General features: G+C 36.4%; 2 protein-coding genes across 2 annotated transcripts; both read right to left on the reverse strand.

The window, feature by feature from the left end:
- Positions 1–5233: 5233 nt before the first annotated feature.
- LOC105040618 (heavy metal-associated isoprenylated plant protein 28) lies at positions 5234–6370 on the reverse strand. Its single transcript, XM_010917219.4, has 3 exons — positions 6230–6370; positions 6013–6088; positions 5234–5837 (listed from the first exon to the last, which is right to left on the reverse strand). The coding sequence occupies exons 1-3, from the start codon at positions 6233–6235 to the stop codon at positions 5479–5481; spliced, it is 441 nt and encodes a 146-aa protein (XP_010915521.1). The 5' UTR covers positions 6236–6370; the 3' UTR covers positions 5234–5478.
- A 5243-nt stretch (positions 6371–11613) lies between these two features.
- Positions 11614–18757, reverse strand: LOC105040617 (alpha-1,2-mannosyltransferase ALG9). The gene is made up of 10 exons (XM_010917214.4): positions 18419–18757; positions 15298–15385; positions 15030–15189; positions 14629–14849; positions 14175–14470; positions 13309–13420; positions 13086–13224; positions 12307–12503; positions 12130–12219; positions 11614–12007 (listed from the first exon to the last, which is right to left on the reverse strand). The coding sequence occupies exons 1-10, from the start codon at positions 18709–18711 to the stop codon at positions 11858–11860; spliced, it is 1746 nt and encodes a 581-aa protein (XP_010915516.1). The 5' UTR covers positions 18712–18757; the 3' UTR covers positions 11614–11857.
- Positions 18758–21992: the final 3235 nt, after the last annotated feature.

Genomic DNA, 21992 nt, shown 5'->3' on the forward strand with positions numbered 1-21992 from the left:
ATCGGTGCTTGCATGGACAATCAAATTGACGTGGACAATCAAGCTCGGTTGGCATCGCGCACGAATGGCAAAGCATCCAAAAAAAAAAAGAAGAAGAGTCTTCTCCTTCCTCTCGATCGACTCCTAAATGGAGGTGGAATCCACCCCGATCGATCGAGTGATGGTTGGCAGCAGCTAAGTTGCGATAGCGCATCCCGGGGAACCCAAGTTGACATCGGTGATGACCATCGATGTCGAAAAAAATCAAAAGAAAAGGGCTAAATATAAAAAAAAAATAAAGGAGACTCTGATCTTGATTTTTCGATGAAGCCAGCGGTCGCCGACCGTGCCACAGGCAAGGGAAGGAAGGGGAGGAAGGAAGGAAGAGGATCCGAGGCTTATCTTGAACTCCGATGATGGCTGCGGCAAAAAATTGAAGCAGGCACGGTAAAAGACTTCTGCGAAAAATCTGATGATCGCTGTCGATCAGGTCTTGATTCTTTGATGGAAAAGAGAGAGGAGGTGGGGATGCAGCATGAGCATGTGGGGGAGGATGGAGCACGAGCACCGATTGGGGAGGGGGGCACAAGGGCTGGGTGGCTATAATGGAGAGGGACTGCAGGAGGCAGGGGGCTAGGGGGCTACGACGAAGAAGGATAGCAGCGGCACGGGGGCTGGAGGGCTACAGCGAAGAGTGACGGCAAGGGAGATGCGGGGCTAGGAGGCTACAGCGGAGAAGGATGGTAGGGGCGCACGAGCTGGGGGGCTACAATAGATAGGGACAACAGGAGGGCGAAGACAGAGGGCTATAGCGAAGAGGAATAGCAGGGGGTGCAGGGGCTGAAGGCTACGACGAAGAGAGACAACAAGAGAAGCGTGGGGTGGCATGAGCATGGATTGGGGAGTGATCGAGGGGGTTACGGTACAGAAAGACGGCAACGCAATCGCGAAAGGGAAGAAGGATCGTGAGGAAGAAAAGATAGTAAAAATATTATAATATTTTTTTATTTTAAATCAGTCTGTTATGCCACGTAAGCATAAATGATTGTCACGTAAGATCTTCGGTGCAAGAAAGATATCGAAAATGGACGATGGATAATATTAAAATAGTTCAAAAAATTTAGAGATTAAAATTTAAATTTTTATAATTTAAAAATTATATAAAAAATTTTGATATAATTTAAAGGTTAGCGGCATAATTTATTTAAATTTTATTAACACCGTCCAAAAACCTGTAACAACTGCATGAAAGAAATGACGTCTGACACCCATTTAGCACGTTTTTTAGCTGTATGGCTTATATCCTCGGGAAACGGTCAAAAGGAGTGCAAGTAAATCCATGTGACAATCGTGGAGAGGGTACGGACTGCACAAATGCAGAATAAAACCCAAACTAGCACATATATCAAAGGGGTGCGGCTTGTATCTCTGACAGTAAAGAATGATTAGTTTTCTTGTGCAATATCGTCCATTCAATCATGTTTTATATTTTTTTTAAAATACGATGTTTGTTGATGAAGAAAAAAATAATTAAAATATTTTAAAAATTATAAAAAATATAATCTAATAATTGATATTATAAAAAAATTTAATTATTCTTTCACGTGAAGGATACAATCCAAACTTATAATGGATAGTGTCAGTCTGGAATAGCTGGTAGATGGTGGTTATATTCTGTCGGGGGACATAAGTGCTTGGCTTGATTAATTAATGACACAGCTAGGTTTTATATGGCGTAGGGAAGTAGTCTTTCAAATTTATGCCATTTGATTGGTAATTTATGTCAATGTTTCAAGATCTTTTTATTTTTTAGGAAAAAGATAAATCATTGGTTAATTAGTAAGAAAAAGAATGATAATAACATTGTAAAATAACACGTTGCCTCTATGTGTAATTGGTTCTATAGAGCTAAATTAGTGCATCAGGTCAGAACAAGTCATGATGGTGTCAGGCTTGAAGCAATTTAGGATTAAACAACAAAGTTCATATAAGTTCAAGTGGAAAGACAAAGTTGTATCTAATGGGACTTTAACTGCTAGCAATTTGAAAGTTAGGCAAGCGAAGCTATAAATATAAGCTTGATCATGATATATATGGCCTGCTACCATCCACCAAAGCCAGATTGTAACCTAATAATATATAAGGCGAGACCCAACCACATCTAGAAGAAAAGTTTATGTGATGCATAACTTATTTAGCTTAGATGCACATGTACATAGATTATATCTTTGAATCTAAATGTCCTACCGCATGCTGGTAACACATGGCATGGATCAACTATTGCACAAAGAAATTTCCACAATAATGCTTGGAATAGGAATTAGGGGGGCAATGCTTAACCTATTTATCTTTATTCAATCCATTATAAATTAGATCAGATTATCTGTTTAATAAAATAGTTAGATCCATATTTGAATTTTTAATCCACATAATTAAAAATCTTATTCGAATTGACAGATTTTTAATATATCATGTATCTGACTTGTCCCATATCTAGTCCAACCCGATTGGACTGCCATCCCTAATAGGAATGATATTGTGCCTAAAAATTTTGATTTTACATTCATGTCCTAGATAGTAATGTGTAACATTCCTTTTAAGATATATATAATGAGGCTAACCATAGTCAAAAGCTTAGTATCACAGAATAATCTAGATAGAATACAAAAAGATTCAAAATTTAGGAAACATCAATAATTTAACATGTGCTACAAAGTTACTAACAATTAAATTAAAAATCTTATAATGTTAAAAATAGGTGAAAAAGGAGAGATCAAAAAAATAAATACTAGTGAAAAATGCAAAAAAAAAAAAAAAAAACATTGTTGCTATTCAACCTTCATTGCTTATTGAATTAGATATATTTTTTATAAAAATGATACAATTTCTAAACCATAATTATTCTCCATTGCTCGAGTATATCAAGAAAAAGGAAAAATAGACATAATTAGATTATTTTCAAAAAAAAGTCACCACTATATATATATATATATATATATATATATATATATATATATATATATATATATATATATATATATATATATATATATATATATATATATATATAGGTACCAAATAACCAATGGCAAGCAATCATTCATCAACTGTGAATTTCCATTGTCAACACCTCTATTGGAGCTAGGGGTGCAAAAGACCATCCAATCCACAAACTTGTTCTAAATTGATCTCTTTAGTTGGATTTATATTTGTTTGTTTTAAATTCGAATTAAGGTTGGTTTCAGAAAGAATTGAACCAAAAAATTCAATTTGATTTAAATGTGAGTTTTTAAAAAATCAATTCAAATCAAACCAAGTTGGCCCTATATATACATACATACATATATGTATGTATACATACATACATATATATATATGTGTGTGTGTGTGTGTGTGTGGCGTGTGTACATTTATATATGTATGTATGTGTGTATATATCTATATATCTACATACACATATACATACTCTAACTCAAGTAAGGTACCAAATCAGTGCAGAAGTATAAAGAAGACTTTGATGAGCTTTGTTTCAATGAAGCACATCCTGAACCATGGTTGGTCATATTGTCTCGAATTGCCTAGTTTAAAATATACCAAATTGAACCAATAGAAAATCGGGATAATTCAAATTAGCTAACTATCTAAATACACTCCTTCCCTCCCCCACCCTGCAGCGTCGCCACGAAGCATCCCCCATCTCTCTCTCTCTCTATCTCACTTAACAAGGGTTAGGGTTTAACCTTCAGTCCTCTTCCTCTCTCTCTCTCTTTCTCTTTGATTTTCTCTCTCTTCCTCTCTTTATCTATTCTTTTGATACATCTCAGAATAGCATGATATGAATCCAAACCATATTGAACCAATTCATCAGTAGATACAACCTCCGGTAACAATTCAATGAATCTTGCTCCAAACCTATCGATAGTCGTTTTGTAATGAATTTCATACAGAGATCTAGGATCACATACTTGTAGCCCAAAACTAGACTCTGAATAAAGCTCTCCAATCGACTAAGCGGGTAGAAAATTGCTTGAAGGCAAAGACTACATGCTAATTTTGCAACTCCAAGGGCCCAATCCACACCCTACTCTAGCAACCTCAATATAAGCCCCATAAAACTATCATCATGGGAGGCCTATCTAAGCCTAATGTGGACCTGCAGTAAGGAGGCATCAACAATCAGAGGAAATTTCTATCATTCACATCCCGATATTTGTTAACCAAAGTAAAAGTTTTCTTTTTGAAAAAATTTTGACCAGATACATCTCACAACACTAAAAGAATTAAGAGAGACAAAGTTAAAAAAGAAGAATAATCTGATTTGAATTATGTAAGGGCCAATTCACTTATATAAATAGAGACCATATAACTTAATTTTAATCAATAATAAAAGAAAAGGGACTTAGATCCTACTTTCATCTTTTTTTAAAAAAATTTCCTAATATTCTTTCAAAACATTAATTTAAGCCTGTTGAAAGATTTTTTTTTTTTTTTAATTCCTTATCAAATAGCAAGATGAAAAGGCTGATTAGGCCATACAATGCCTAATAATATGTTAAAAAAAAAATCAAACAATCATGGAAGAGTTTTGTGTACTTCTTTTTCTTTATAAACTGCAGAACAACAACTAAAGAAAACCTTTCTATTAGAACAAATCCAAATTACCAGGCAACAACATAGATTTTTTCCCGAATTAATATTCATTTTTCAAGGTACTAAAAACATGGGATCCCCTATATATAAAACTAATAGAAACCCCCAAACTCCTCCATATATATATATATATATATATATATATATATATACACCCTTCAATACAGGAACCCCAAAATTGAAAGTTTTCTTTTCAGAAAAATTCTAACCAGATACATCTCTGAAAGAATTAGGCAAAATAGCAGAAGACAAAATTAATAAAGAAGAATAACTTGACTTGAATTATATAAGGGCAAATTCACTCGTATAAATAGAGGCCATATAATTTAATTTTAATGATCAATAAAAGAAAAGGGACGTCGATCCTACTTTCACCTTTTTTTAAAAAAAATTTCTAATATTCTTTTAAAACATCAATTTAAGCATGTTCTGTGTACTTACAGGATCGCAAGATGAAAAGGCTGAATAGGCCATACAATGCCTAATAATATGTGAAAAAAATAAAAAAATCATGGAAGAGCTAGTTCCGTGTACTTCTTTTTTTGTTTATATATTGTAGAAGGGCAAGTAAAGAAAAGCTTTCTTACATCAGAACAAATCCAAATTACCAGGCAGCGGCACAGATTTTTTTCTCCGAATTAATATTCGTTTTTCATGGTACTAAAAATATGGGATACCCTATACATAAAACTAATAGAAACCCCAAAATTCACTCCTCCATACATGTACACCCTTCAGTACAGAAACCCCAAAATTTATAAGACCAGGCATGCAAGCGGCCGGCCAAGTCGGGCAGCTATATACATATATATATACACACGCGCGCGCACATAATTTCACAAGATATCTTCACATAATGGAACAGGCGTTTGGGTTATCATCACTAAAGATGGACCGGGCCCTCTCGTCAACGATGTGGGAGGAGGTCGGCTTCTGGTAGTAGCCATGCATGTCAGAATCGTTGTACCCATGCCTATAGTAGTTGTAGGAGTGTGGATTGGAGTTGAAGATTAGGTGGTAGGCCGGGTTGGGGTGGTGCTGGTGGTAGTACTCCTGGGAATAGGTACGATACTCCACGTTGTAGGGATAGGGCCACAGCACCGCCCGCCTCCCCGTCTTCCTCACTGCCTTCAGCACCTTCTTCTGGTCCACGTACCCGGTGACCGTCACCTTTTGCTGCACCATGTCTATGTCCACATCATCCACCCCTGTAACACAGAAGAACAATGATAAGATAAGTCCGAGGACCATCGGAAATACTGCAAATATGTGTTACGTCTACTACATCCATAGGCTCTTGAATCTTGGTAGTTCGTTAGAATTTCTTAATTAATTTCTCCACAGCATCAAAAGTTTGGTTTGGTTTGGTTATTTTCTGTGTACCTTTTAACTTAAGAAGTGCCTTCCGTATTTTGCTCTCGCATCCAGAGCAGTCCATGTGAACACACATCTCCACTATCTGTACAATCACCAAAAAATATATATATCTCATCGGAAGACTATCTATCATAGCCATGCTCAGGCCCAGTTTCAACAAGCATTTAGCATGATAAGATACTAATAGTGCAAGAAGGTAAGGAAAAGAGAAGCACGGGCTTACCGTCATCTTGGCTTGTGCTTGTGAGATCTTGCTTGTTGCAGCTCTCTTTCTAACAGTTTCTCTCGAGAGAAAAGCTATCTATTCTTGGCTGGGAACACTAAGCTTGATGTGCAAGCCATCGCACTGCCAACGGCTTTATATAGATGGATACTGGAATCTTTGCGTCCTTAATGATGGAGAGATGGCAGAGTATGAATTATTAAATCTTAGAGGACACAAATTTAATATTTCTTAAAGACTGATATCAGTCAGTCAAATGAATATGCATATAAAAAAAAAAAGGGAAAAATCAACCGAACCGGCGGTATCTTGTATTTAGGCGCCTTTCTCCATTTTTGGAAGAAAAGCAACATTTAAACCAATCAATACGTGACACGATATCTCGACCCCTTTTTTTTTTTTTGGTTACAGATTCCTTTGTTTTAAGTCGTCCGCTTCTTTCCAGCAAGTTGCAAGGAAAGTACGTGGGCCTGGATTGCAGGACGGGGGCGGCAGTACAATGAGCAGGAATGTAGCAAGGAGGTGCAGCACCAAACATAAAATTCCAAAATCAGGCAATATAAATGCAACACGTAGTTTAGAAATCAAGTTGAACGCTTGTATAAGAAAACGTGGGGAGAACCTATTCGGTGGGTTTAGCATGGTAAAACATCTGAAAGGCCGGCGCAGGAAAAGGAGTATCCTCGGGCGGTGGCGGTCCAACGACCGAGGCGGTCGGGACGGAGCTTGTCCCGCGATTGTTCGCAGGGAATTGCCGAAACTAACCCCGGCTTTGCGTCGCCTCGAAGGAAGGGCGCTTGCGAAGGAACAGCGCACGGTGAACGCGTCACGTGAGAAGACGTACGTGGCAGTATCCTATTGGGCAGACAGAATATCGGGTTGGCACTCGGAATCTGGAGTCAACGTCAGAGTGCCTCGTGCCTTGATGGGTTTTCGCGGGGAGATTGGGGTGGAGGGGACGAAGGACGACCTGGTCGATGAGTACGAATATATCTTTAGTATATTCTTCCAATAACTTTGTGCCACGTCTCAAGGTCGGTACCTTGTCCCTGTCACGCGTCGGCGAGGGCAAAGTACTGCGTCAAGGAACACGGTTCCGGTGAACCTACGGATACGCCGGAACCAACCGAGGAATGGGATCGGACATCTATTCAGATCCGACGGCAGGCATCACACAGTGATAATTATAATGCAAGATTTTTTTAATCTCATATCGATCGTGACTCAAAAAAAATATAATTTATAAAAATTAAAAAAAAATTTCATCATAAAATATTTTTTAAAAAATAAAATCATGAAATTCTAAATGATTAAAATTCATTGAAATCTAATGACTCACTAAAGCCTAAAAATGATCATGAGTCAAAGCGGACAATATCTCACGTATATGGAGGCGAAGGCATAAGCCAACCATCTGAGTCATTCGACCCTTTGATCCATGGCCACAATATTGACGCCGTCTGTGAGAATGTTTCTTATCCACACATACTCCTTCTTAACTGGAAGGCTGAATTGTAATGTAAAGAGGACTTCTGTAGTCCCACATCGGTTATGAGTCAAGAGAAAATATGACTTATATGGATTGAAACTTTCTCTCCCAACATGAGGTATTTTTTAAAAGATAAAACCGTGAGGCTCTAAATGATCAAGGCCCATTGAAGCCTATCCACACGTACTCCCTCTTGACTGGGGGGCTATGTTGTGGTGTAAAGAGGACTTCTTTAGTCCCACATCGGTTATGAGTCAAGTGAGAATATGGCTTTTATGGATTGAAATCTTCTCTCCCAAAGTGAGGCATTTTTTAAAGAACAAAACCGTGAGGCTCTAAATGATCAAGATTCATTGAAGCCTATCCATACATACTTCCTCTTGACTGGGAGATTGTGTTGTGGTGTAAAGAGGGCTTCTTTAGTCCCACATCGGTGATGAGTCAAAAGAGAATATGGCTTATATGGATTGAAACCTTCTCTCCCAAGTGAAGTGTCTTTTAAAGGACAAAATCGTGAGGCTCTAAATGATCAAAGTCCATTAAAATCTAAAGGCCCACTGAAATCTAAAGATTATCATGAGACAAAGTGAATAATATCTCATGTATACGGAAGTGAAGGCATAAGCCAATTATCTGAGCTATTCGACTTCTTGACTCATAACCATAACAGTAACCAACCTTCCTTTTTGTGATAAGCAAAAATAAATTAAAAAAAATTTATTTATTTATTTTATTTATTAGAAATGTTAAACTTCGTTCTTCATTTATATGGAGGAGGGAGAAATGGTATCCAGTAAAAGGTGCAAATGGTGGAGGGTTGGCAGTGATTGCAACTTCAAAATGGATAGTGATGGAAGATGGGTGTATTGGAACACGACTCCAACGTGTTAACATTATCTCTTTTACAAGGCAAAAATCTAGTACAATACAAAAGGGATGCACTAGCCAAATCTAAGTGCTTTTTGTGATCAAAATGACTCATTATCTACGAATCTTGTGATAAAATCTAAGATAGCTCCCCTGATAAAACCGTAATAGTACAAATTGATCTGGTAGATATACCAGCTGCTTCCTGCTTATGCTCTTACAAAACTAACGAAGAATAGAGTATCAACGAGAGTGAGATACAAGAGAAAAACCATACAAAGTAATTTTGTCATATGAGATTTCAAACTTAACAACATTAGATGGAATAAAACATTGAGGCTTGATAGAGTGATTAAAAATTGTTTCTTAATTTATTTGTAAGAGATAGAGATGCTCCAATACCAAACGATGCAGTAAGCATCACTGGATGGAACTTAATATTTTATTTAAAGGAACATGTAGATATGGAATATTACAATCTTTATGGAATATTACAGGATTGTAATGAGGATTGTTAATGTGGCGGTTGTTATAACGGATAATATCAACTGTATAATTTTTTATTTTAAAAAAATTAAATTTATTAAATCAATGAAGTGAAAATATATTTATGATAATTAAAAAAATAAAATATATAAAAAAATTTAAAAATTTTCAATATAGTAATCCAAAAAAAATAATTTTTTTATGATTAATTATATATACAATCATTAATCAACCACATTATTAATTTTTTTATAGATATAGTCCATCTCATGAGATAAAAGAAAAATAATTATTCTCCAACAGTCACATATCAATGAATGAGAACTAGTTTTGATAGTTGACTGATTGGAAAGCTATCTAATCACAATCAATGAGCCATCTTAAAGTATAATGGAGGCCATCTTCAAATACATCGCTACAAACTTCAGTCCTTTCAATGTAGCATGTAGCTTAGTAACTAATCCTATCATCTCAAACAATTGGACCCCACCAACTACCACTAGCACACCACTTTACAAATGATCTTATCATTTTCTTGCATGTTTAACTTCGATAGGATGACCAACCTTCAGGAGCCATGGAGAAGATACGATTAATTTGTCAATGCATATAAAATTTTAATATATTAAAGTAGATAGATAAATTAAATAAATTGCCAAGAAGTTATAAATGGAAAGGGGTACATTTAAATACTTGGACTAGAGGGAAAAGTACGCCACACTGAACCGCCTCTCCAAGCCATTAGAAAGAAACTTCATCTCTCTGGCCACTGCTCAATTATTAGTCTGACATGACAGTATATTATGACCGACAACCATGTCGCACCAGTAAGCTGAGGAGTGACAAGGCTTGGATGCCACATTATCCTAACGATGCTCCGACTTACCATAGGATCAAATAAAATGTTTTAACGAACACCCATGACATCCACGCAAACTGTCGTCGAATTGAACTTGGAATTTTACCAGTCCAAGACAAAGTACCGAATAAACCGTAATCATTTGTTGGTAAAACCAAACTTCTTCCAGTTAATATGGAACATGAGTAATAGATTGATTGCTTTATTAGGCTACAACTGAATCTTTGATGACTTACACGAGTTCCATTCACAGCACAGAAAGAAATGAAGCCATGCTTGGGCTCTGCTTGCTTGAATCCACATTAATCGCCTAGATAAAGGTGGCAACGAATTTCTAACTTTCTTTTCTGTCCATACTGAAACTCCTATGATGCTGGAAGCATTTGAAACTCGGTGTCCTAAGGAGGTACTCAAAATGTGGATGGACGGATGCATGGAACACCATAATCCCAGGAAAAACCATATGACGAGAAACATGGTGAGAAAGTCTTATTAGCCATTTCTAACAGCCTACTGATAGTGAGATAATTATTTTCCATGGGAGCTTGCCCACTATGTCAGTAGCGAAAAAATCATGATAACTTCTAAAAAAAATAATGGACCAATTCAAAGATTACCCTAGATTGCACAATAATTTAAAGAATACGTTAGATTGCCTAACTTCTAAAACAAAATAATAACTTGTAAAACAAAATAAAAGACCAATTCAAAGATTATCCTAGATTGCATAATTCGTACTCCTCACTATAAACTGATAGTTCTGTGAAAGCAGCAGGTCATTATTTAAAAATATCCGGCAGAAACGGATCGATTAATTTTCTATGTGATTTAGCTTGACTGAAGCTTAATAACAACCATCATCGATCTTGGGACAAAATCTTTTATGACACGGATGGCAGCCTCTCACCTCTAGAGAGATTTTTTTTTTTAAAAAAAGAAAAAACTATGACACGGGCCGCAGACTGCTGGCGCCAGCTCCATATCGACGGAAAAAGATCTGAACTTCATTTCTCCATTTATTTTATTGCTAACTTAAGCTCCAGCGCTCTGCAGTTTCCTCTAAACAGAGTACATAAATATCTTTTCAGTTCAATGACATTGATTATTTTTGCTGATATGAGCTACATCGATTTTATAGGTTGCCCGTGCTGTGCCAGGTATTAAATTTCAGTGGCCAAAATTTCTTCCCTTTCACTTTTAATATGAATATCTTTTTAACAAGTCATTGCTTTTCTAATCAAACTAAGAAAGGAGTAAACTTCCAGAATTATGTCATTGATACAATGAGTCTCACTTAATTCTGTAAAACTGATTTAGTCATTTATTGATAGTTTTAAGCATTCATTTTAATGTCGCTCCAGCTCTATAACATAAGTGATTTATTATGTATTTGATGTTAATATGGTTAATTTGGCAATTTTGTCTTCTCCAAAAAAAAGAAAAGGAAATCAGCGTTTTATTATTTTACAATACTGATACCGTAACTTACTTTCAGACATTGTTCCCAAGCAATTTGGCCTCTGGTTCAAGCACAACAAATATAGTGCAACAGCCAGAAAAGATTCAGTCCTTGAAATAAAGAAACAACCAAATCAAGAAGAGTCAAGGTTTTTTTTTTTTTTTTGTCATTACGTCCATGCTAAATTCAGAAAGTATGAAATCATATAAGAAAAAAAAGATCAATTTGCAGATTAAAAACGCCTGGAACTCAAGGACAACACTCGATGATACAAAGCATTACAAAATTTGGTCTCTTCGGCCATGGCAGGTTGCCAACCAAAGTACTGGGGCCTAGAAAAGATTACAAAGGCACGTCCAAATATACAAGGTCTGAAATCCCAAGATGGTAAAATAAAAAGGAGCAGCAGCAAAGACAGCTCCACAAGAACTTACCATCGTCCCATATAATCAAACAGCAGGTCTCTCGCTAAAATTGGCCGGCATCAGTTTTGTGTATCCTCCTCAGTAATTTGTACCAGCCAAAAACGTTCTTCTGTTGCCAGTGATAGGGGATAAAGAATGATCTGTGTATGGCAGGCGATAGCTCCCTATCTAGGAAACGTATAGATGCCAGGGTCTGAAATATTTAAATTAATTAGGCAGCATGAGAATGAATTATCCCATAATTAAGAACTGTTGCAGTTGGAGCAGCAGTAGTACAAAAACAAGAAACTTCCACATAAAGAAACAGAAGTATACCTCCCATTTTGACAAGTCAGTTCCACGAGAAGGGTATGGTCGTTTCAGATCCAATTCTACGAAGAAGGTACAGGCTTCAATATCATGAAGCTGTGAAACAATCAATTGGTTAAGACTTTCGTTCCAAAATATAGTTACTTGAGATGGAATATGATTATCAGAAGGGCAAACAATTACATATTGCTTGTCAGAAGCCTTGTTCTTATTGTTGAAATAAGGTGGAGCAGCAGCAGTGCCTCCTAAAGTAGAATTGAATGGAAATGGAAGAAGCCCTCGAAAACCATCATCTATCCATCGAACTTCACTAACATAAGAAGGTACAAAGAAAGATGAAGGGAAGCGATGCCATTCACTTCCTACACATAATACAGAGCCTGTAAATAAAGACAAGCATGTGTTATATCCATGAGATAGCACATGATTACCTTGGGTTTACTAATAATGATGGTGGAAGCAGTTATAACAGCCTATGGTGGGAAATAAAAGCAAACCATGATGTCAACCATCATTTAAGCAGTAGAATATTGAAACAATGGAACATAGTATACTGTCCAGTTTATGTTTATTAAGGTTGCTAAGAACCTTTAGAGTATTGCAAAATCATGGCCCACTAAGAGCAGTTATAATTATTAAGACCAGACAAGAAATTGCTACATATAATAGTTACAGCGACCAAACACTTGAAAGCTTGCTTGGGTGACATCATCCATTGTCACTTCAGCAGGAGATGGGATCCAACTCTGGTTGGAGTCAGCCCCCCGAGGGTGGGGAGGGCATAGGATAGAAAAATTGAAGATTAGCTCCTCCTCATATCCAACAACAAAAAAAAAAAAAAAAAAAAGAGGTTACGGAGACCATGATCATCTCACAAATGTAGGAGGCAGTAAAAATTAGAGTTTACTCTTTAACCTCCATATTTTGTTGGCCAAATGATGAAAAAAGTCCTCAGTCCTTACCAGTACCAGCATCTTCATGATATTGTAAATGCTTATAAATCTCCAAAGGGGCAGAATATGCATTCAGAATGGAGAAAGTGCGGCTATGGGAAGCACATAATATTAGGCCTAGCAACACAGGTCTTAGACCTTTTGCAATCTGTTTCAAGCAGTCCACCAGAAATCAATACTGCGAAAAATCAAACACTAACTTTGGCAAAAAAGATGGATGTCTCAAACGCACCTTAACAATGATAGAATCTTCAATTGCATACTTGTCCCGGAGAAGATCAGGAAGGCTGTCAATGACAGCTGTAGCTGCAACACATATAAGTGGATATATTGGATAAAGGAACCTGCAATGCCACAAGTTGGATATAAAGAGAGTTTATACACCTTTCTCCAAAATACCTAATTGCATCAGTAACCATTTATTCAACCATATCCTTACATCCTACACAAACATTTTCAGGACAACCACATTTGCAGTTTTCCACACTGAAATCATGGGGTAAAGATCTCAGGCACTGAATATTTAGTAAACCAGGCCAACCATGATATTTCAAAGTCATTTGGCAATAATAAAAATATGAGCAAGGAGAAAAAGAAAACTAAATAGTTAGCAACATATTGTAATTCAGAAATTTGTTCTTCAAAATTTCCACGATGGAGAAGATAAACAATGATGTGATCCATACTAGTTCTTTATGTGGTATACTTTGCTGGCAATAATCCCAGCACTGACTTGTTTTAAAGCAACTTATAAGAGAGGAGGCTTAAGTTATACGCCTCCCTTTCTTCAGCTCCATGCGAATGACATCTTTATTTGTTTAAAGAAATGATAGCACAACTCAGTCTCTTTGGTTGCTGATTCTAATCAAATTCTTAAATCTACACATTTATTCTTCCACTTGAATTAAGAGGCATTGATGCAATCTATGCTTTCAGGAGCAAAATTTCAAGATCAAAGCAAGCACACATATCAACAGATGTGATAGAACAATTAAATACATATATACTACCCATTCTAACAGGCCCTGTACGGAAAAGAAAAATGGTTAGCATGTTAAATGTTTGGATCAAAAAGAAAAATATCTGAATATTTCTTACCTTTCTTCTTTGTGGGGCTGCAAGGACATAAATGCCAACCAAATATACATAGGGGAGACCACTATCAGCAGATCTGGTGCATATTTCTTCCTTGCAATTGGCAGAATACCCAAGAAAAGCAACGCAAGAACAAAGCTAAAATTGAAATTGTTGAATCCATTCCTCAAATAGAATGTGGGTCCTTCAGTTCCATACAGGTGGCTCTCACCACCTCCCAATACATTATACTTCAATAGATTGAAAACTGAGGATGTCCATCTTCCATAGCAGTAATAGTCTGCAAATACTGAAACAGCCTGGAGAAAAGAAACAGCAATAATCACAAAATTGTAGAACTGAAGCAAAACAAGAGGAAGAAGAAAAAGAAGAAGAAGAAGAAGAAGATTCAAACTAGAACAAGAAAGTAACAACCACTATAGATAAGAATTATGCGAGAGTTACTGGCATGACTTACAAGAATGCTCAGGGAAGTCAGAAGTCCTGATAAAAATACTTGTTTGAATCCTCCCCTAATCAATGAGAAGACTGTAACTGGGAGAACTACTAAAATAGAGAAAGGCCAGCCAATGATCACACCAACAGCCGCTACAGAGACTGCCAAAGCATATTTTTCAAGTAGGAACAGCGCTGAGGAAAGAGTGACAGCATACATAGAAAAGGTACTGGGCAAAAAACCTGAAAAGTACTGACCAGCGTAAATCAGAGAAGACAGAAAAAAACAGACCAATGATAAAGAATAACACTTTGACTACAGCTCTTACACAAACCAAAACCACTTCTTAAGCAGCAAATAGGAATTAATATATTAGAAATGTTGACTGAAAACAAGTAAAGCATTCTATCATAGAAATTTACTTGTACTCGCAAAGAAGCAGCCACTGGTTAAGCACAACATTGCAAGTGTATACCATGCCATTCTCTTCCCATATTTCCTTGAAAGTGCAATTACCAGAACTGTCTCTGTAATAGTTGAGATAAGACCAAGAAAGAGCCTTACCGAATAGAACACTCGAACCTGAGATTCCATCAGCAAGAAACGTGAGAGGACAGACCGCAAAAACATTACCAGAAAAATATGATATCAAAAGATACAAAGGCTTCATAAAGAGCAGAATCAGCATACCTTATCCTCACTGTAGATTAAAGAAGCAGGTCCAGCAACTAATGCATGAAAAAATATGTATAGATACGACCGGAGAGCAAACTCAGAGCTGCAAAAAATGAATATATCCTTATAATCACACCAATAACTAACAAAAGAGCTCACACAACAAATATCCAAAATCAGTTGAAGCGAAGAACTATAAAGATTCGTTTGGTTCGCAATAAGTGAAGGGGGAAAAGTGTGGTCAATGGGAAGTGAAAAAAAAAACCCCCTCTTGATTGAAGTTTTCAAAGGAGAGAGATTGGAAAAGGGTATTTCCATGGGAATACAATTCCTATGTTTCAAGGGAAAGAGAAGCCCATGTAGGACATGGGTTTTTAGCTTTCCCATGGGATGAGAATTTGAGGCCCTTTTTTCCAAAAATATCCTTTTAAGTCATCACAAGATCTATGGCAAAAATGAACATTCTCTCCATTACAATGCCTCAAACCCTCCATTACAATCTATGGCCAAAAATATTCCTAACCATCATAATTTTTTATTTGCAAACAATGGGAATGCATAGAATAGAATAAGATTTTTCCTTGTATTAAGAGTATAATAGATATTTTACACAATTTTTTCAGGAAAGTGGATGCTCAACCAAACATAAATCACTTTGGAATGAGCCATTTTCCCATGGTCAACCAAACATGCTAAAACCATTTTCTCAAGCATCAAATTCCCGGAAATCAACTTCCCACAAATAATATTTCAGAAAAGAAAAATTCTTCCCATGAACCAAATGAGTACTAAATGTTACAGTTGAATTCAACTTTTAGCATCTTTTTCCCTTTTCAAATAAATTTTACTTAAAAGTACTTACAGCCAAACCAATGTTGCCTTCATAGAGGAAGCATATAGTAGCTGGGAATCCATTTTGGAGTAAACTTGAACAACTAGAAGAGTAATTTAAATTCATATCAGGTGAGAAAGTATTCCATGATCACAGAAAAGCTGGCATGCACTAAAAATACCAAACAATGAGGGTTCAAGATGCAGTAGCTAAACAAGAAAAGGATGAGGGAGAGGAAATACACCTTCAGGGATGAAATCTGCATATGAACTTTCATGGGCCACTTATTTAAAAGGGACACAATTCATTCTCCAGACAGTAAGTTAACTCTCTAACATATGGATATTGAGCATGCTCAATGCACTTTAAACTTGGGTTAACTCAGTTTGCCAGATCTGTGCCACCAATGATCTCTTGCTGGATTTCATTTCAAGAGACAAATTACATAAGCAACCACCAGTCTCCAAAGGTTTGTTCCTTTTTCTTCCAGTCAACCCAATCATCTTTGGCAATATCCATTTATGGTAAAAGGAGTAAACTGCTGAGAAGTACGTTAAAATGGGCATCTGAAAGAAAGATTTTATGTCCGATCAAAATTAAATCTCAAAATGGCTAATTCAATCATTTCCAATATTACCCCAGTCACAAATGTTTTCCATCAATAGAATTTGTGTCAACCGTGTTGCTTGGCCCCAAAATGTTTGATGTAAATCAAATGCAAGTCATATCCTATCATTATCAAGTAGGCAGGTCCAATTGGAAACTACATAACTTGTGAATCTATATGTAACTTGCTAAGGTAATGAGCAGATTCAATTCAAGGTTCTAATCATGAAGGCAAGGTTTATATGCTACCATAGGAACACCATCATGATACTACATTCCATGTATTATAGTAGTTTTAAAATGAGATGCCACTTGAGAATGATATGTGTGTCCCCTAGATTGCAGTCTACCAAGAGTTAATAGTTTCTTAAAATTTATAGGGGACATGTCAGCAATTGGTGCCAACACATGCCTAGTAGCAGCATGTGCAAGGGATAGCAGCATCTAGTAACTCTACCTGGAATGCATCTAGCCAGTTCCTTTAATGTGAAACATGCCAATTTTCGGATGCAAAGAGAGCATGATGCCGGTTAACAACTTGCAACTCTTTCTTCCACATACAGACTGTCAGTGTAGCCATGTAAGCATTAAGAACCAGCCTTCCTCACCATTATGAGTATTTCAAGTACATGAGGAAGACAAATGCTCCATATAAAATAAAAACACAACCTATGCACCTTTACTGGCATTATATGCCATACTTGGGGTACATTACCATTCACGAACGTTGATAAGGAAACATATCCAGTATAAGCGTCCGCATGGCCTTTTTTTTGTAATAAAATGGCTCTATGTGCACACATATGATGGAGTTTGAGGCAAAATATCAGTTATTAGGGTTTCCAACCTACATAATATGACAAATACTAGGCTTTTGACTGTCAAAGAAACATGGAAGAATGAAAAATTGGTCAAAAAGTAGAAACATGTCCGCTTTTCTGAAGATTAAATTCTCTCTCCCCATATGTGGAAAATGTGAATTTTTAAGATGTGATGCAGCAAGAAGGCAAAGTTGAGAACATAAAACCAGAATAAATTGGAGGTAGAATTCATCTTAACCAAAAGGCCGTACCATCACGTTCTGCAGAAGCGTTTGTTCTTCCAAAAATTTGGGAGTCATGTAAACTTATGCACTTATTCTCTTCCTTTCGGACATATGCTTTCTTATCAACCATACCACAAACCTATTACAGCCAACTGGTCCATCAACGAACTCTCATTCCCCAAGTTGGCATCACAACCACCAAAACACACCCCTTTCCTAACATCAGCAATAGCGTAACGATGTTTTCTTAGTCTCTCATCCATGCTAAAACATGAAGAAAGCGATTCACCTATGAAACAATGAACAGTTTGAAAAACCTCTGTTTGCACGCAAAATAGGCAAAGCCTAGAAGAAAAAAAGTGAACCTCATAGCCCATTATAATCAAACGAAACCCTGGACAGTCACAGGAAAAGAAAATCATAAAAAACAAATGTAGCCATTATACCCGAAACCAAGATTCAAATTTTCCAACAAAAACCTTGCCAACCTCAAAAACGCAATCCTTAAACCCTAGCTGCATCAAGAACTTGATCTTTATACCCCAAGACAACTAAAAATAATCAAAAGAATAAAAGACCCAGCAAAAAATAGAGATAGTGCGTACGATTTCTTGGATTCAAAAGAAGAAAAAAGAAGGGGAACTTGGGAAAACCTATACTCCCAGGTCTGGAATCCGGATTTGTAGAGCAGGTAGTGAAGGGGCTCCCAGTAGTTGAAGACCTCGTCGCAGTCGTGGATGATGTTGGAGGCAGCGCTCATGTGCCTCATCATCCCGAGCACCGCCATCGGCAGGACCCACCCCAACACCCCTCGATCTACTTCGTTGCCTTTCTTCTCTGCCTTCGCCTCCTTCGAGTACTGATCAGACGAGGAAGAGGAGTCTAGATCCGACGAAGAGGGCGGTCGCCGGCGATACCGTGTCTCCGAGTGCGCCATGGCCGACATCCTTCGCTGTCCCACCCTCTCTGGCTCGCTCGCTAGTCTCTCCGGTTGCTTCCCATTACCTTTTTAATTAAAAGTGTTGGACGCCTCGGATTTACGATGTTCCGCCTGGCCATGTTAAAGGATACACTTTTGGCTTATCTGGGGACCACTGCTTTGTCTAATCAATTGACGCGTAGAGCGTGACCGAGTTCTTAATCATTCTAATATGACCATCGTAAATGGATGCTGATGGATTCTTTCTTCCTTTCGAAGGAAGAGACATGAATTCCAGTAGAGACGGCAAATACAGTGCAGTTGTTATAATGACGAGAGTGCTTTATTGACTCAGAATTGTAACTCAAAATATCGCTCAGCTGGCGTGCCTTGTTCTATTGCTCCTGTTGCCCTGTGAAGTGTAACAGATAATGTAGCAACTTGATCAGTGGAAGCCAATTGAGTAACCATTTTTGAATGATTTACTGAGGCAACGAGTTAGGCCCTATTATCATTTTTTTTAAAAAAATATTTTAAAATCAATTATTTTAATTTTTTAAAAAAAATAAAAAATATATTTAATATATTTTTTAATAAAAAATTAAATATAAATTTTTAATTTTATTTTCAACTTAAAAACAGCTTCTCATTTGAGTTTTATGTAAAAGTAGCTCGCTATTTCAAACATAAATTAAAAGCAACTACTTATTTTTGACTGAAATTATCATTATATTCTTATATCTTTATACAATAAGATAGTATTTCTTTATAATAAGATAATATTATATTATATTAATATAATATTTTTTATAATAATATATTATTATTTTATTATATTATATTAATGTAATATTTTTTTACAATAAGATAGTATTATATTATATTAGTATAATATTTTTTTATAATAATGTAGTGTTATTTTATTGTATTATATTAGTACAGTATTTCTTTACAGTAAGATAATAGTATATTATCATAATATAGTATTATTTTACAATAATATAATGTTACTTTATAACAATGTATTATTATTTTATAATAATATAGTACTATTTTATAATAATATAGTATTATTTTATAATAATATAATATTATTTTATAATTGAAAGAATAATTTGATCATCTCATGCTATTTAAGAAGCTGTTTCTAAGTTATTTTAAATGATAAATATTTTTATTTAAAAATTAAATGGAAATTATTTTTAAGTTTAAATCTAATTTGGATTCTTTATTGTTTTTTTTTCTTTTCTTTTCTACTTAAACTGATCTTCAATTCGATCACTCTTGCCTCAAAACGTCCTTTCTTGCTTGAAAGCCCTAGCTCTGAGACAATTTAGCTCCAACGTTCTCCTCCTCTCCTCTCCCTCGAATCCTATATGCCCAAAAATTTGCAAAATCATGAGGCCCCAAGCTCGAATGCCTTCGTATAATTATCTCTAATTAGCTAGACCATGACTTTTGGATTCAGCAAAGCAAGAGGGGATGCACCACCCGCACAAGGTCATCAGAAACTGATGCATGAAGCAGCGAAAGGAGGGGGACGGGGATGGTGCTGGCTCAGAGGACACGAGTTCGTAGAATGATCAAAAAAAGAAGATGTCCTGGAGAGCTAACTGAAGATTTGACCTTTAAAAGAATTATTCTTGCGTCTGACATGCAAAGTGATTCACGATGGTAGGGTTTTTATCTCCCTCTAGAAAGCGGACGACGATGGCAAATGTCATGGTTTGGATGGAAGAAGAGGGGTTGGGAGTTCATAGTGAGAACCCATTTTTTCCAGAAAATCAAAAAAGCGAAAGTAAAAAATTTTCACCCCCATGTTTTCAGAAACAATGAGAATCATTTAAAAAAATAAAAACAAAGTAACCAAGCAACCTTTTTACATCGGATTTCATATTTCTGTTTTAAAAAAGGGGGAAAACTGACACCAAACATTTATGTTGTCCAAGAATTACTCTCTGAACCAAAAAGTTTGTGGTTTTCTTTGCAATTAGGTTCTCTCAAACCTCGAAAATTTGCATCATAAGCCTCCTAGTCCAATGAAGTAATGGAATGCGAGGTTTTTTATAAAATGAGCCATGTTGTGAGTGCAGGAGGGAAAAGGAACATGTTTCATTCAATAAATATTTGTTATGATCAAATGGAAACCTTCAAATAAAAAGTTCAGTTATTACTTATCAAGCTCTGGAAGAAGGAGAAAAGAAATTTCGCACTGCAACAAGATGTTTTAACTAGAGATGGAGTTGATTGATGAAAGCAAGAGAACATTTCAGCATGACTTTATGCTAAAGCAATTATAGTTGCCATGTGGGTGGGCTGGCAACAACACTGTCGGATTGGTTCAAATATAACCAAACCAAAGTCAACTTGAATCTTGAGATTAAATTTTCTTCAACTTACAAATTGACTAGTTTGACAACAACATGTTTTCTTACAATGCCCTGCTTGGTTGACTGCTTAAAGTTTTGGGTCTCTTAGAGCGTAGTTTCCTGTGTTTCGCCCTTTTCTTGTATGTTCCTCCCGTGTACCAATTCTATGACCGTACATTTGGGGAAAGGTTCAAATTTACTGAGTTGCATACGAGATTAAATTCTATTAGGTATGGTGATCCATGGATTGTTTTACCCGGCTATGGTTGAGCTAGTTCCGGCGTGCCGGGACTGGCTCAACCGACGGCCATGCATTGAGACCTACTCACAGGAACTTGAGATTAAACGTCGCACAAAATAGGGACCTTTGGTTAATTCTTACGGCGCAATGGTTGAACTAGATCATTTTTCCTTTTTTTCGAAGTGTCTGCTTCTCCTTCCCAAGATCGACACAACGAAAAGAATGCGAACAGCTGCAGAATTTCTTAAGGCAAACTATAACATGTATGCAATTTGCATGGTTCGAATAATGGTTTCTTATTACTTGCCATAATAACTATAACCAAAAACCGACTGCTCAGACTGCAAAAAAAAAAAAAAAAAATGATTTGAGAAGATCACAGAAGACGAACTGCTTGACATTGTCATGCAGATGAGCTCGTTAATATCGTCATGCATGGATTTTCAGACACCTATGTAACCACTGTCATGTGCAATATAAAGAATCTTAATATACGGTCAAATTCTTACAACAGTACATTAGCAAATTAGCATCATAAATAGGGCTTAGCATTTCAATTTATGAATCACAAGAATATAAGACAAGGTAGCTATCTCCAACAAACATCAACCATCTCATTTCAGCTGCCACAACAATTCCAAAGTCTACAGTGAACATCAAACTCACTGGGTTTAAGCATACCCAAACTATCACGGCAA

Source organism: Elaeis guineensis, chromosome 3 (assembly GCF_000442705.2).
Source record: "Elaeis guineensis isolate ETL-2024a chromosome 3, EG11, whole genome shotgun sequence".
Taxonomy (NCBI): Eukaryota; Viridiplantae; Streptophyta; class Magnoliopsida; order Arecales; family Arecaceae; genus Elaeis; species Elaeis guineensis.